At 47.5% G+C, this 12,801-nt stretch overlaps 2 protein-coding genes across 21 annotated transcripts in view; one reads left to right on the top strand and one right to left on the bottom strand.

Annotated features, from left to right (window-relative positions):
* Nucleotides 1-12,801, top strand: part of ZSCAN5A (zinc finger and SCAN domain containing 5A) — a 91,867-nt gene that overhangs the window by 274 nt on the left and 78,792 nt on the right. For 8 of the 20 annotated variants that reach the window (XM_054672525.2, XM_054672522.2, XM_054672510.2 and 5 more), the window contains exon 2: nucleotides 1,235-1,336. The gene's annotated coding sequence lies outside the window, so the exon portion shown is untranslated. Of the gene's footprint in view, nucleotide 1; nucleotides 199-273; nucleotides 370-1,234; nucleotides 1,337-12,801 lie in introns of those variants that run through there. The other 12 variants (XM_054672533.2, XM_054672524.2, XM_054672523.2 and 9 more) reach the window with 5 other exon arrangements.
* EDDM13 (epididymal protein 13) overlaps nucleotides 4,181-12,801 on the bottom strand; it is a 37,235-nt gene continuing 28,614 nt past the window's right edge. The window contains exons 11-13 of the mRNA XM_016936928.4: nucleotides 12,040-12,167; nucleotides 9,217-9,254; nucleotides 4,181-4,502 (exon numbers count right to left, since the gene is read on the bottom strand). Of these exons, the coding sequence (XP_016792417.2) occupies nucleotides 4,478-4,502; nucleotides 9,217-9,254; nucleotides 12,040-12,167 (191 nt within the window). The 3' untranslated portion in view covers nucleotides 4,181-4,477. The remainder of the gene's footprint in view (nucleotides 4,503-9,216; nucleotides 9,255-12,039; nucleotides 12,168-12,801) is intronic.

Here is a 12,801-nt window from a genome sequence, read left to right as displayed (position 1 = left end):
TGGGTTGGGGAGAGGGAGTGCGCATGCGCCTGGGGCGAGGACGTGGGAGGAGGGGGAGATTCGTGGGAGGACCGAGCCCGGGGATGGGACTGGAGGAGTTTCCGTGACCTTGCGGGCTGTTTGTGCTGAGGGACAGCTTTATTTAAATAATAATATGCGTGCAGGCGCCCTGCATGATTCCTGGCCGCGTGCTTTCTAGTAAGTGCGCAGAGACTTTTCGCAAGAATTGATTCACTCTTTTTTCCTTCCCTCCCGATTTTTGATTGGAAACCCAGACTTCCTTTCACGCCCGTCGCCAGGTTAACTAGGTCACTGTTTGCTCTCAGGAGCAACCCTGCCTCCCGCAGTTCGCTTGGTCCTTGATTACAGGTTCGTGCTGTGTATTCATTCATTCAGTGAGAGCCGAATAAGTGCTAGTGGCCAAGGAGACAGCAGTGAGCTCAACAGCTGAATGGCCTCAGACCTTACCGAGTTTCTCAATACCAGGGTTGTTGACACTGGGGGCAGACATTGCTTTGTTGTGGGGGGCTGCCCTGTGCGTGGTAGGATATTGAGGATCTTCCCTCACCTCACCCACTGGATGCCAGGAAAAATCCTCTCCAGCCCCTAGCTCCTGGTCGTGACAACCAAAAATGTCTCCAGACATTGCCAAATGTCCCCTGGGGGCTGAAGTCAGCCTACTGAGAACTGCTGCCCTAAAAGTTTTCCTGAACACTCTTCTATACCTTCCCATAACTTGGTCACCCAGTAAACTCTCACCAGCTGATTGAAATCTGATATGAATGTCTGGACATGATCTGACACATTAACTTCATTTTACATCAAATTTAAGAGCACTCCCATCATCAAAGGGAAGGGATGATTAAATGTACAAAGGCCATTAATGGTATCCAGGAGAAGTTACAGAAAACTAACATCAAGCACCTGGGCATATAATCATCTGGTTAGCGTATGAAACCTCCTAATGATAAAAGAATTTATAAAGCTAGTTTAAAAATTAGTTACTACTGGGTTCCACCAAAATAAAATACATCATTTTTGCCTAACTTATCTACGGAGGGATTGGCATTCTCTTCTGATATGGTTTGGCTGTGTCCCCACCCAAATCTCATCTTGAATTCCCACATGTGGGAGGGACCCCGTGGGAGGTAATTGAATCATGGGGGCAGGTCTTTCCCATGCTGTTCTTGTGATAGTGAATAAGTCTCACGAGATCTGATGGTTTTTTATAAAGGGGAGGTTCCCTGCTCAAGCTCTCTTCTCTTGTCTGCCGCCATGTGAGACGTGCCTTTGACCTTCTGCCATGATTGTGAGGCCTCCCCAGCCACGTGAAACTGTAAGTCCATTAAACCTTTCTTTTGTAAATTGCCCAGTCTTGGATATGTCTTTATCAGCAGCGTGAAAACAGACTAATACATCTTCCATCTGTCTGTCATCAACTTACTGGGTGGTTTCCGTGGCTTTTAGCAGTTTCTTTATTACATTTTAAAGGATCAGCCCTGTTTGCACATGAGTTGCTGTAAGAAAAGACAAGAGCTTCCTAGGAGCTGTTATGCAAACACAGCCATATCAACTCAGTCAGAATGTCTGGAGATGGGAGCCCAGACCTCTGCACTTACAAATAAACAATCATAATCATAGCAGCAGCAGTAACAGTAACTGGCGCTAACAAGCGTGGTGTGCTGACAATGCCTGAACTATGGTTGCAGGATTTCTGTGGAAACACCATCTTTAATTCCCACGATAACTGTATGAAATAGGTGCAGTCTACATCCCCATTTAACAGAGGAGGACATGGGGACACAAACACGTAAGATAAGTGAAGCTGAAGAGTGGAATATTTTTTATTTTACATTTTTAATTTTGGGATAATTTTATATTTACAGAAAAGTTGCAATGATACAGTACAGAGCATTCTCATGTACCCCTTCCCCACTGCCACTACTGTTAACATCTTACATAAGCCTAGTAGATATGTCAGAACTGTAACATTGCTACAGTACTGTTAACGCCAGACTTTATTCACATTTCCCCAGTTTTTTCTCTAACGTCCTTTTCCTGTTCTGGGGTCACATGTGGGACACCACATGACATTTAGTTGCCATGTCTTCCTGCCCTCCTCTGATCTGCAGCAGTGTGTCTGACTCTCCTTGTTTTTAATGATTTTGACAGTTTTGAGGTGTATGGACTGGGTGTTCTGTAAAATGTCCCTCCATTTGGAATTGTCTGATGCTTGCTTATGACTAGACTTGGATTATGGGCAGGAACTGACTTGTAAATTTTTTTTAATTTTAATGAAAAATTTTAAATTGATACTTGGTTCAGTTATCAGACAACCTTTAACCCTGTTTGGAACAACTTGGATATGTGGATCTACTCTTTAACTATAAATGTTAGAAAATATAATTGCAGATCAATTTTAGCATTCAAATTAAGATGTGCCATAAGTGAAAAATACACAATGGATTTCAAAGACTTCATACAAAATGAAGGATATAACTGATCTCATTAATAATTTTTTTTATTGACTACATGTTGAAATGTATCTTGGATATATTGAATTAAATCGTACATATTATTCAAATTGATTTTACCGGGCTTCTGGGCTAGTAGGAAGTGTGAAATAAGTGTGGCTCACAGATTTTTATTGGATAACACTGCCCTAGATAATAACAATACATTAATTGAGAACTATGTGCCAGGCAGTGTGTTTTAGAAATATTATCTTATTTAGAACATGTGAACACATAGGGGTGAACAACACGCACTGGGGCCTGTCGGGGTATGGGATTGTGGGGAGGGAGAGCATTGGAAAAATAGCTAATGCCTGCTGGGCTGAGTACCTAGGTGATGGATTGATAGGGGCAGCAAACTACCATGGCGCACATTTACCTGTGTAACAAAACTGCACAGCCTGCACATGTATCGTGGAACTTAAAAATTAAAAAAATATATATATAATCTCATTTAAACTTTACCTCTATGAGGCAAACTCAGTAGACTGTTTCTTAAACTCCAGTTTAAAATGATCCCTGGGGTAAAAGAATTTTCCATCCGTCTATGAAATATACCAACTGATGCTTCAGGCTCACTGAATGCCCCTGGCTAGTGCAGTGCTTTCTAATATGCCTTCATTCTTCTCTATTGGTTCAGTTGTGTGACTACCCAGAGCTAGTTGAGTTGCATTTATTCTAAACCTTTTCATTCTAATGGATTTTATTTCAATTATGTAATGCAATTACATGTAACATAAATGAGGAAAATATGAGTGCGTCAGCAAAGAATTGTTTCCACCCAAAACAGTAATTCAGTGGGAAAGATGTGATAAAGGCCGATTGTTAATAAGAGCAACAACAAAAAATATGTCAAGTTGGAATGAGCAAGATGGCTATAGGGATGATCTTTTTCTTTTTTTTAATGCAGTGAGGATTTTGCTTAAATAGCTTTGCAAGCATGCCTGTGTCTCCGCTGCCCTTTTAAGGGACAGACTGGAAATTGTAGGTCCATAGACCTATACAACAACAACAACAAAACCCCCTGGTCTTATATCAAAAGATTAGTAAATGCCTGTACAATTTTATATTTTAAAACAAAATGGTAAAAGTATTTTTAATTACCTATTGGAACCAACTTATTTGATGAACCAACCAGTGATGGTTCTGATCATGATGATAAGAGAACTTCTACCCTACTGTTACTATCCCCATTTTACAGATGATAAAATAAGGCATTAAGAGACAATACCTTCCCCAAGCCTGCATATCTATTAAGGGGTGGGGCTGGGATTCGAACCCAAGAAACCTGTCTCCAGAGCCAAAGCTTTCAACCAGGACAAGGAACCTCCTCCAGAATAGGCAAGAAACATGCAGGCTGGAGAGCTGGATACGGCTTCCTCCTGGAACAGCCATATCCTCACAACTGTATTTCCTCAGGACGGTGGGGACAGCCCCAAATCTTTACACAAAAGAATACGGACTTTGGAATGAGTCCAACTGGGTCAAATCTCAGCTGTGTAGCTTAGTGTGATGTTGGGCGAGCCATCGGTCTCTCTGAGCTGTAGTTTCTTCACCTGTAAAGTGCACAGTTAACTGATATCGTTTGATTCTTGGTAATCCACCAGCATACCTGTTAGTTTTCAGTGTTGGGCGAATGGAATAACCCAGCCTTTTCAGCCATTTCAACAAGTATACATTTTATTATGGAAGTAGTGGGGAAAGTTCGAGAACGGTCTGGAGGAGAGATTTTAGGGGAAACCCCTGCAGTTGCTCTCTCAGCCACCCTGGGTGCATCCCCCTAAGGCATGGCCCCCACAGACACCTTCTGGCCATGCCACTGGGCACCCAGGTGCCATTCCTTAAAGGACCCAGTTCATTACCCTCCACACAGGCAGTCCAGGGGACAGAGAGCTTTCTTCAGAGGTTAGAATGCCCGGGAGATGGAGGCCTTGTGAAGGCTAAGCTGAGATGGAGCAGGCTCACTAGAAAGAACAGCAGGGATCATCCCTAAGAAAGGAGAGAGAAATGTATTTGTGCATTGATTTTCGTCTTCATGCATTCTCAAACTCCTTGCCTGGTGCCCTCTCCATCCACCTCTACAGGGCTCTTTGTGACCTGCCTCAAGCCCACCTCCTCCCTCCAGCTTAGCCCATTCTCCCCACTCACTAGGTTCCACCAAGTTTGTCCCTATTCCCACCGGGCTGTTCCAGCAGCTGGAACATGCTTCCCTCAGATCTTATGGACCCTAGCTCTGCCCCATCACCAGGGCAAGTGTCTCCTCCTCAGAGCAGGGCTCTTCTAGAAACCAGCCAGTGGGAAGCAGCGCCCCCTCCAGTTCCTCACTGTCCCGGCGCTGGGCCTGAGCTTGTGTTGCACCCCTACCTCCCACTAGAGGGCGCGCCCCGCAGGAGCAGGGACCGCCCAGGCCTGGCTGGGCTGCACCCCCTAGCCTGGTGTGCTGGAGTCACGCAGAGTTGCAGGAAGAGAACCTTAAGGTTTGCTTCTGGGTGCTGGAGTTCCAGGGATGGATCAGGGGTACTTCCTGCTCCCACAGGGGCTCACAGTCTATGTGATCAGGGGCCCTCAAACTGTGTTCCGCAGGGCCAACTGCAGCCTGCGTCCCTTTTAATAAAGTTTCTTTTTGTAATTGAGGTAAAATGCAAACATAATGCATAACAAAATTCACCATTTTAACCATTTTGAAAGTGCACAATTTAGTGGCCTTCATTACATTCGCCATGTTGTGCAATTGTCACTTCTAAGAGTGGAACATTTTCATCAACCCAAAAAAGAAATCCATTAAGCAGTCGCTCCCCTTGTTCCTTCTTCCCCTCAGCCCCTGGCAACTAGTAATTGGCCTTCTGTCTCTTTGAATTTGCCAAATCTGTCTATTTCATATACATGGCATCATCTACTGTGTGATCTTTTGTGTCTGCTTCTTTCACTCAGCACAGTGTTTTCAAGGTTCGGCCATGTTGTTGCACGTGCCAGGACCTCATTCCTCTTTTGGGGGCTGAATAATAATCCATTGTATGAATGCACTATGTTTTGTTTATCCTTTCATCAGTTGTTGGGCACAGTCACAGCCATCAGTGTATTCTCTATGATTGCTTTGACTAGAGTAGTTGCAACAGACCATATGACCTGAAAAGCCAACACGTAATATTTGGCCCTTCACAGAGAAAGTTTGCCAACCTCTTGCCTAATGGGTTGAAAGCACACCTTTATATGAAAATAACTATCTGGTTTGACCGGTGCTTTAATGTATGGTTGAAGAGAGCCTGAGAAACCATTCAACACCATTCATTTCCTTCAGCATCCTCCCCAGTGGAATCTGAAGGATTGCTGTTGGTTCCTGAACCAAAGCATTGCTTAGGTGAATCTTGAGGACTGAGGAGGACTTTTCTAGGTAGACAGAGATCAAGGAATCAATGTGTGCAATGGCATAATGGAGCGGGGAAAAAAATGTGATGTTTTGGGGGGAATCAGAAATGATTTAATATGGGGGGGCGTGGTGGCTCATGCCTGTAATCCCAGCACTTTGGGAGGCCGAGGTGGGTGGGTCACCTGAGGTCAGGAGTTCGAGACCAGCCTGGACAACATGGTGAAACTTCATCTCTACTAAAAATACAAAAATTAGCCAGGTGTGGTGGTGCATGCCTGTAATCCCAACTACTTGGGAGTCTGAGGCAGGAGAATCGTTTGAACCTGGGAGGCAGAGGTTGCAGTGAGCTGAGATTGGGCCACTGTGCTCCAGCCTGGGTGACAGAGTGAGCCTCCATCTCAAAAAAAAAAAAAAAAAAAAAAGACTGGGAGCCACCGCTCACGCCTGTAATCCCAGCACTTTGGGAGGCCGAGGCGGGCAGATCACGAGGTCAAGAGATCGAGACCATCCTGGCCAACATGGTGAAACCCCGTCTCTACTAAAAGTACAAAACTTAGCTGGGCGTGGTGGCACTCGCCTGTAGTCCCAGCTACTTGGGAGGCTGAGGCAGGAGAATTGCTTGAACCCGGGAGGCGGAGGTTGCAGTGAGCCAAGATTGCGCCACTGCGCTCCAGCCTGGCGACAGAGCGAGACCCTGTCTCAAAAAAAAAAGGTTTAATATGGACAGGGGATGGAATGTGGGTGGGGGGATCAAGAGAAGTGGAGAAAAGTTTAGAGAAGCAGGAGGAGCTTGGAGCCTGAGAACCCTTGGGTACCATGCCAGAGACCTGAACTTGATCAATGGGGCAGAGGCTTCCTGCCAGGTTCCCTGAAAACTTGGGATCTTTTAGGAATTCCACAAAGGTTTGCTTTGATTTTCATTTCAAAAATTAAACTATTTTTTAAAATAGGTGTGTACCCAAAATATAGCACATGGACTGAAATTTTTATTCACTGGAGAGACACACCAACCTGTTGCATGTTTTACATACAGACCTTGGGGAAAAAATTTTATTACCTGAAGGGCATGTACACTTCACAAGGCAAACTATTAGGCATTTGCAGTGACTTATCTCTGTGGGCTCAGATTTTTCTCCGTATGAACAATTAAAAGGAAACACTGCAAGATACGGGGTAAAAGAGAGTAACGTAAGACAGCAAAGGCCTTCTGTACCCTGTGCTTGCAAATCTCATCACCTCACTTCATCATAAGTAAATGTCACACAGTTAACCTTAGGAAAAGTACCTCTGGTAATGAAAAGCAACTTAGAATTTTTTATATATTGGGATTCCATGTAAGATTTCAGTAGAAAAGTGTTTTGGATTTTCTTTCTTTTAAAGTTTGAAAGACACTCTTCATAGTTGGTGAGTTTCCACTGGTGGATTTAAGCGGGACTGCAGCAGGGGGTGGGGGTATATCGCATGATCGAGTTGACATTTTTTAATGTAAAAAGGACACTGGGGATGCCAGGGAGAGGATGAAAGGCAGGCGACGTGGGAGAGGCCAGGGAGGAGCCTCTTTGTAGCTATCAAGGGAAGAGAAATCTCCCATCTGCCCCTAGTACTTTCTCTGGCGACGTGGGAGAAGCCAGGGAGGAGCCTCTTTGTAGCTATCAAGGGAAGAGAAATCTCCCATCTGTCCTTAGTACTTTCTCTGGCAACAGGGGAGAGGCCGGGGGGGACCCTCTTTGCAGATACCGAGGGAAGAGAAGTCTCCCATCTGTCCTTAGTACTTTCTCTGGCGACGTGGGAGAGGCCAGGGAGGAGCCTCTTTGTAGCTATCAAGGGAAGAGAAATCTCCCATCTGTCCTTAGTACTTTCTCTGGCGATGCGGGAGAGGCCAGGGGGACCCTCTTTGCAGCTATCGAGGGAAGAGAAACCTCCCATCTGTCTTTCGTACTTTCTCTCCGTACCCTGGACCCTAGCCTTGACCAGGCTACCGTCATCTCATGGAAACTGAGTAGCCTCTTAACTGGCCTCTGCACTTCATGTCACTGGGACGTGTCTCTTTCCCACTGACAGCCTTTCCGTGGCTTCCCATGGCTCTGAAGGTTGGGTCTAAAATGCTTGCTCTAATCTTCCAGGTCTGAGGTGGTCTGCTGAGCATGTCACCCACACTCCTCCCATAGTGCCCTCCCACTCCCTCCCCCTTCTCCTGCCCCCATTTTTCTTTCTGACTCCAGGCACATCTAGGCCACTTTCCACCCCAGGGCCTTCGTACAAGCCAGTTCCTTCACCTGGAGGCTCTTTCACTTGTTTTCTGTGTATCTGACAACCCCTCGTTCTACAGGCCTTTGATTCATTGTCACTTTCCTAAAGAGGCTTTCCTTCATCACCCAACTATCCAGGGCAAGGTTCTTTAGTTCTCTTTTTCATCATATCCTGAGCTTTTCCTCTAGCTCTAAGTATTTCCTGTAATCATCTAATTGTTTTCTTGTGAGCTCAGGAATCTTGTCTGCCCCGTTCACCACTGCATCCAGGATGCATCAATGGGTCGTTATAAACACAGAATTATCATATGACCTAGCAATTCCACTCCTAGTTTGTACCCCAAAAGATTTTAAAACAGATATTCTAACATAACTTGTTCATAGCACCACGACTCACAACAGTCAAAAGGTGGGAGCAACCCAGTGCACTTTACCTGATGATGGATAAACAAAGTGTGCTATGTCCATGCCGTGGAGTGTTATCCAGCAGAAACGAATACAGTCCTGATACAAGGTATACCATGATGAACCTTGGAAATATTATGCCAAATGAATAAACCCAGATGCAAAGGGCCTCGTAGTGTATGATTCCATGTGTATGAAATGACCAGAGTAGGTGAGTTCTCAGAGACAGAGAGTAGACTAGTGGTTGCCAGGAACAGGGGGAAGAGACGATGTCTTGGTACAGAGTTCCCTTTTAGGATGATGAGAAGATTCTGGAAACAGATTAGTGGTGATGGCCACACAATATTTTGAGTGCACTGAATGTCACTAATGGTTAATTTTATGTCGTGTGTGTTGGGCCACAAGTCCTAAGACTTGTGAAAAAATTATAGAGTGAATTTATAAAGGAGTTCCTCCTGCCCGGCACGTCCCTGTCATTTACAATGTGTTTCCTTGCCCCTGTCAGGCAGTGGCTTGCAAGTAAGGGTGACGAACTTGGGACTTCTCATGGAATTCTGGGCTTCTATGATTGCAGCTTCCAAATCCACCTGTGTTCCTTACCTCAAATGCCAGGCAGTTGGGATGAACCTCCCCTAACCCCACCCCAGCGGTGGGAAAAGCCCACTTCCCTGCCATAGCATACCTGATGTCCAGTTCCAAGTTACAGTAGTGGCAGTAACACTTGGGAGGAAAAGTGAACCGGGAACAGAGAAAGAAACAGTTGGGGTGAGGTGAGTGGATTCCTTCCTTACCTCCCTTTCTCCCGATCCCCCTCTCGCTTCTTTCCCGTCCTCCCCCTCTGCTCTTTCCCTCTGGTTGTAACATCTTCTGGTCTTGCTTCTCTATTCAGCCCGCCTCTCACCACTCCCACCTTCTTCCCCATCTTCCAGCCAGTTCTCCTCATCCCCATAAGCAGCACAATCCCCTAAGCTGGGGTTTCTCAGCCTCAGGTTCCTGACGTTTTGACCTGGGTTATTTTTGTCGTGGCGTGTTGTCCTGGGCCGTATGGCAGGTTGAGTGGCCTCCCTGGCCTCTGCCCACTGGATGCCAGTCGAGCTCCCTCCTCCAGCTGTCACAACCAATCCTGTGGTCCAGACACTGCTGAGTGTCTCCTGGGTGGCAACGTCACCCCCGTTTCAGAACCACTAGCATAACTGAAGTCACTATCTCAGGCTCATCTCCCTGGTCTCTCCATTTTCCTTATTCCTCACACCCAGCACATAAGCAGTTCCTTTAGAACTGCTGCACGGCTCTCGTCTCCATGAGCACCGCCAGGTCCCCTGCCCTGGCTGGTTGGGCCTCCTCTCAGTGTGTCTCCTCCTCTCAGTCTGTCTGCTCCCACTCTCGCCCTGATTCCGATCCACTCTCCACAGGCAGCATTGAGAAGGATCCTTTGATAACTCAGAAGGGATCTTGCTGGTGGCTGTCCACCAGCTTAGAACACAAGCTTCCTTCTCGTGGTCTATGAGAACCTTACATGACCTGGACCCCCCTGCCTCTCTCAGGTCACATAGACGTTCCTTTGGTTCCTCGAAGGTACTCAGTGTGCTCCTGCCTCAGGGTCTGCTGTGCGTGCCTGCTTTGCTTGCAGTGGTTGCCCCCAAGCTGCTCTGAAGGCAAGATCCTTCCACTGTCTCATCTCTATGTCCAGACGTCACCTGCCCGGGGAAGGCTGCCCGTGGCCGTGGCTGCTCACTCTGTGATATCACCCTGATTTAGTTCATGTTTTTTGGAGCTGGCTGCTTGTTTCTCTGCAGTCCTCCTGCTATCCCAAACATGGGAGCCCTGGGGACTCAAGGACCTTATGGGTTCTGTTCTTCTCTGAGTCCCCAGCATCTAGGATGGGTCCTCTACACACATGAATATTTGAAGACTGACTGAATCAATGAATGAAGGATGACTTGTCCTTCCTTCCATCCCTCCTTCCCTTCCTTCTTGCCTCCCTCCCTCCCTCCTTCCCTTCCTTCCTCCCTCCCTCCCTCCCTCCTTTCCTTCCTTTGTTTCTTTTTTTTTCTATTTAGTTTAATTTTTTGAGACAGAGTCTCACTTTGTCACCCAGGCTGGTGTGATCTTGGCTCACTGCAACCTCTGCTTCCCAGGTTCAAGTGATTCTCCTGCCTCAGTCTCCCGAGCAGCTGGGATTACAGGCATGCGCCACCATGCCCGGCTATTTTTTGTATTTTTAGTAGAGACAGGGTTTCACCATGTTGACCAGGCTGGTCTTGAACTCCTGACCTCGTGATCCAGCCGCCTCAGCCTCCCACAGTGCTGCGATGACAAGCGTGAGCCACCGTGCCCGGCCTGGCTTGTAGTTTCTTGCACCCTGCCTTATTTTCACCTCTCTGAGTCTCGCACATGGTGTTTCTCTGGAATGCTTCCCCTGCTTCCCCTCCTCAATTGGCTAATTCCATTCTGTCCTTAACCCACAGCAGAGGTGTCACCTCCTGCAGAAAGGCTTCCATGAGCCCACACTTCTCCTAGGCTGAGATAAGCGCCACTGCCTCCTGCACTAGCACCTGCTCATGAAGTGCTACCACTCGGTGATCTGGTTCTCTCTGTGGATGTCTGCCTCCCTTACAGAATTAGGACCTTCTTGAAGGTAGCTCAACCATCAGAGTCCCCAGCAACCAGCAACAGGCTTGGTCCTTATGAACGTCCCTTAGAAAGAACAAGAGACAGCGACAGAAAGAGAGGCAGAATGAGTGACAGTATTTCAAAGGAGCCCCTGGGGCTGTGTTAGTGCAGAAGGGAGAAGTTTTATCCCAGTCTAGAGGGGGGAGGGAGGGAAGAAGGAGAGGGAGGGAAGAAGGAAAGAGAAGGAAGGAGAGAGAAGGAGGGAAGGAGGAAGGAAAGAACAGGGAGCGGGGGAAGAAAAGGAAGGGAGGAGGAGGGAGGGAGGAAGAGGGAGAGGAAGAAAAGGAAGGGGGGAGGGAGGGAGGAACGGGGAGGAAAAAAAGGAAGGGAGGGGGAGGGAGGGAGGAACAGGAGGAAGAAAAGGAAGGGAGGGGGAAGGAGGGAGGAAAGGGGGAGGAAGAAAAGGGAGGGAGGGAGGAAAGAAGGGCAGAGAGGGAAGAAGGATGGGAAGGAAGAAGGGAGGGAGGAAGCAGACGGAGGGAGGAAGGGAGAAAGGAAGGGAGAAAGGGAGGGATGAAGGGAGGAGGAGAGAATAGGGAGGGAGGAGAGAGAAGGAGGAAGGGAGGGAAGAAAAAGAGGAAAGGGAAGGAGGAAGGAAGGGGAGGGAGGCAGGAAGAAAGCAGAGGGAAGAAGGAGAGAGGAAGGAAGAATGCAATGAGAGATGGAGGCGGGTGGAAGAGTGGGAAGGAGAGAGTGTTTTACAGAAGGGCTCTCCCACCACTTCCTGCTTGGCACCTCTGAGGCGCCCTCCTTCGCTTCCTCTGTGCCCCCACTTCCCTCCTCTTTCCTTCCTCTCCTCACCCTCCTCCGCTCCGTGCTGCCTTCTTCTTACCCAGTCCCCTTTGTTGTAGGATACGAAGAGGTAGGTCATCACCATGTAGGCGCATTTCAGGAAGTTCCACGTGTTCTTCCTCTTGGGGAGTGGTTTCCTGGATGGGGTGGTGCCTGAGAAGGGTTTAACTGGAGAGAACCGTGGAGATGATTGATGCTGATGGCCTTCCCTTCCTGCCTTAGAGCTTCCTGTCACTGCTGTCTCTCCATTCTGATCTCCAAACTCACATCTCTGCCTGCCTCCTGAATTGAAATTTTGGTCCACACCCACCATCACTGCCAGCTTCCCCCTTCTTGGTTACCACCATACCCCAGACAAACAGTCAGGAATGCCTTTTGGCTCTCGCACCTCACATCCAAGACATCACCAAATCTGACCCTGTCTTGCCCAGATTTCTCACCAAACTGTCAGAGGGGTTTGAACCAGAGTGACTCCGTCTTGAATAGGGGCTGGGTAAAATGAGGCTGAGCCCTACTGGGCTACATTCCCAGTAGGTTAAGGCATTCTTAGTCACAGGATGACAATAGGAGGTTGGCACAAGATACAAGTCGCAAAGACCCTGCTGATAAAACAGGTTGCGGTAAAGAAGCTGCCAAAACCCACCGAAACCAAGATAGCGATTCAAGTGACCTCTGGTGTCCTCGCTGCTCATTATATACTAATTATAATGCATTAGCAGGCTAAGAGACACGCCCACCAGTACCATGGCAGTTCACAGATGGCATGGCAACTTCAGGAAGTTCCCCTACTGGCCTAAAAAGA

This window comes from Pan troglodytes, chromosome 20 (assembly GCF_028858775.2).
Source record: "Pan troglodytes isolate AG18354 chromosome 20, NHGRI_mPanTro3-v2.0_pri, whole genome shotgun sequence".
NCBI classification, from domain to species: Eukaryota; Metazoa; Chordata; class Mammalia; order Primates; family Hominidae; genus Pan; species Pan troglodytes.
This window is presented reverse-complemented; position numbering and strand designations above follow the sequence as displayed.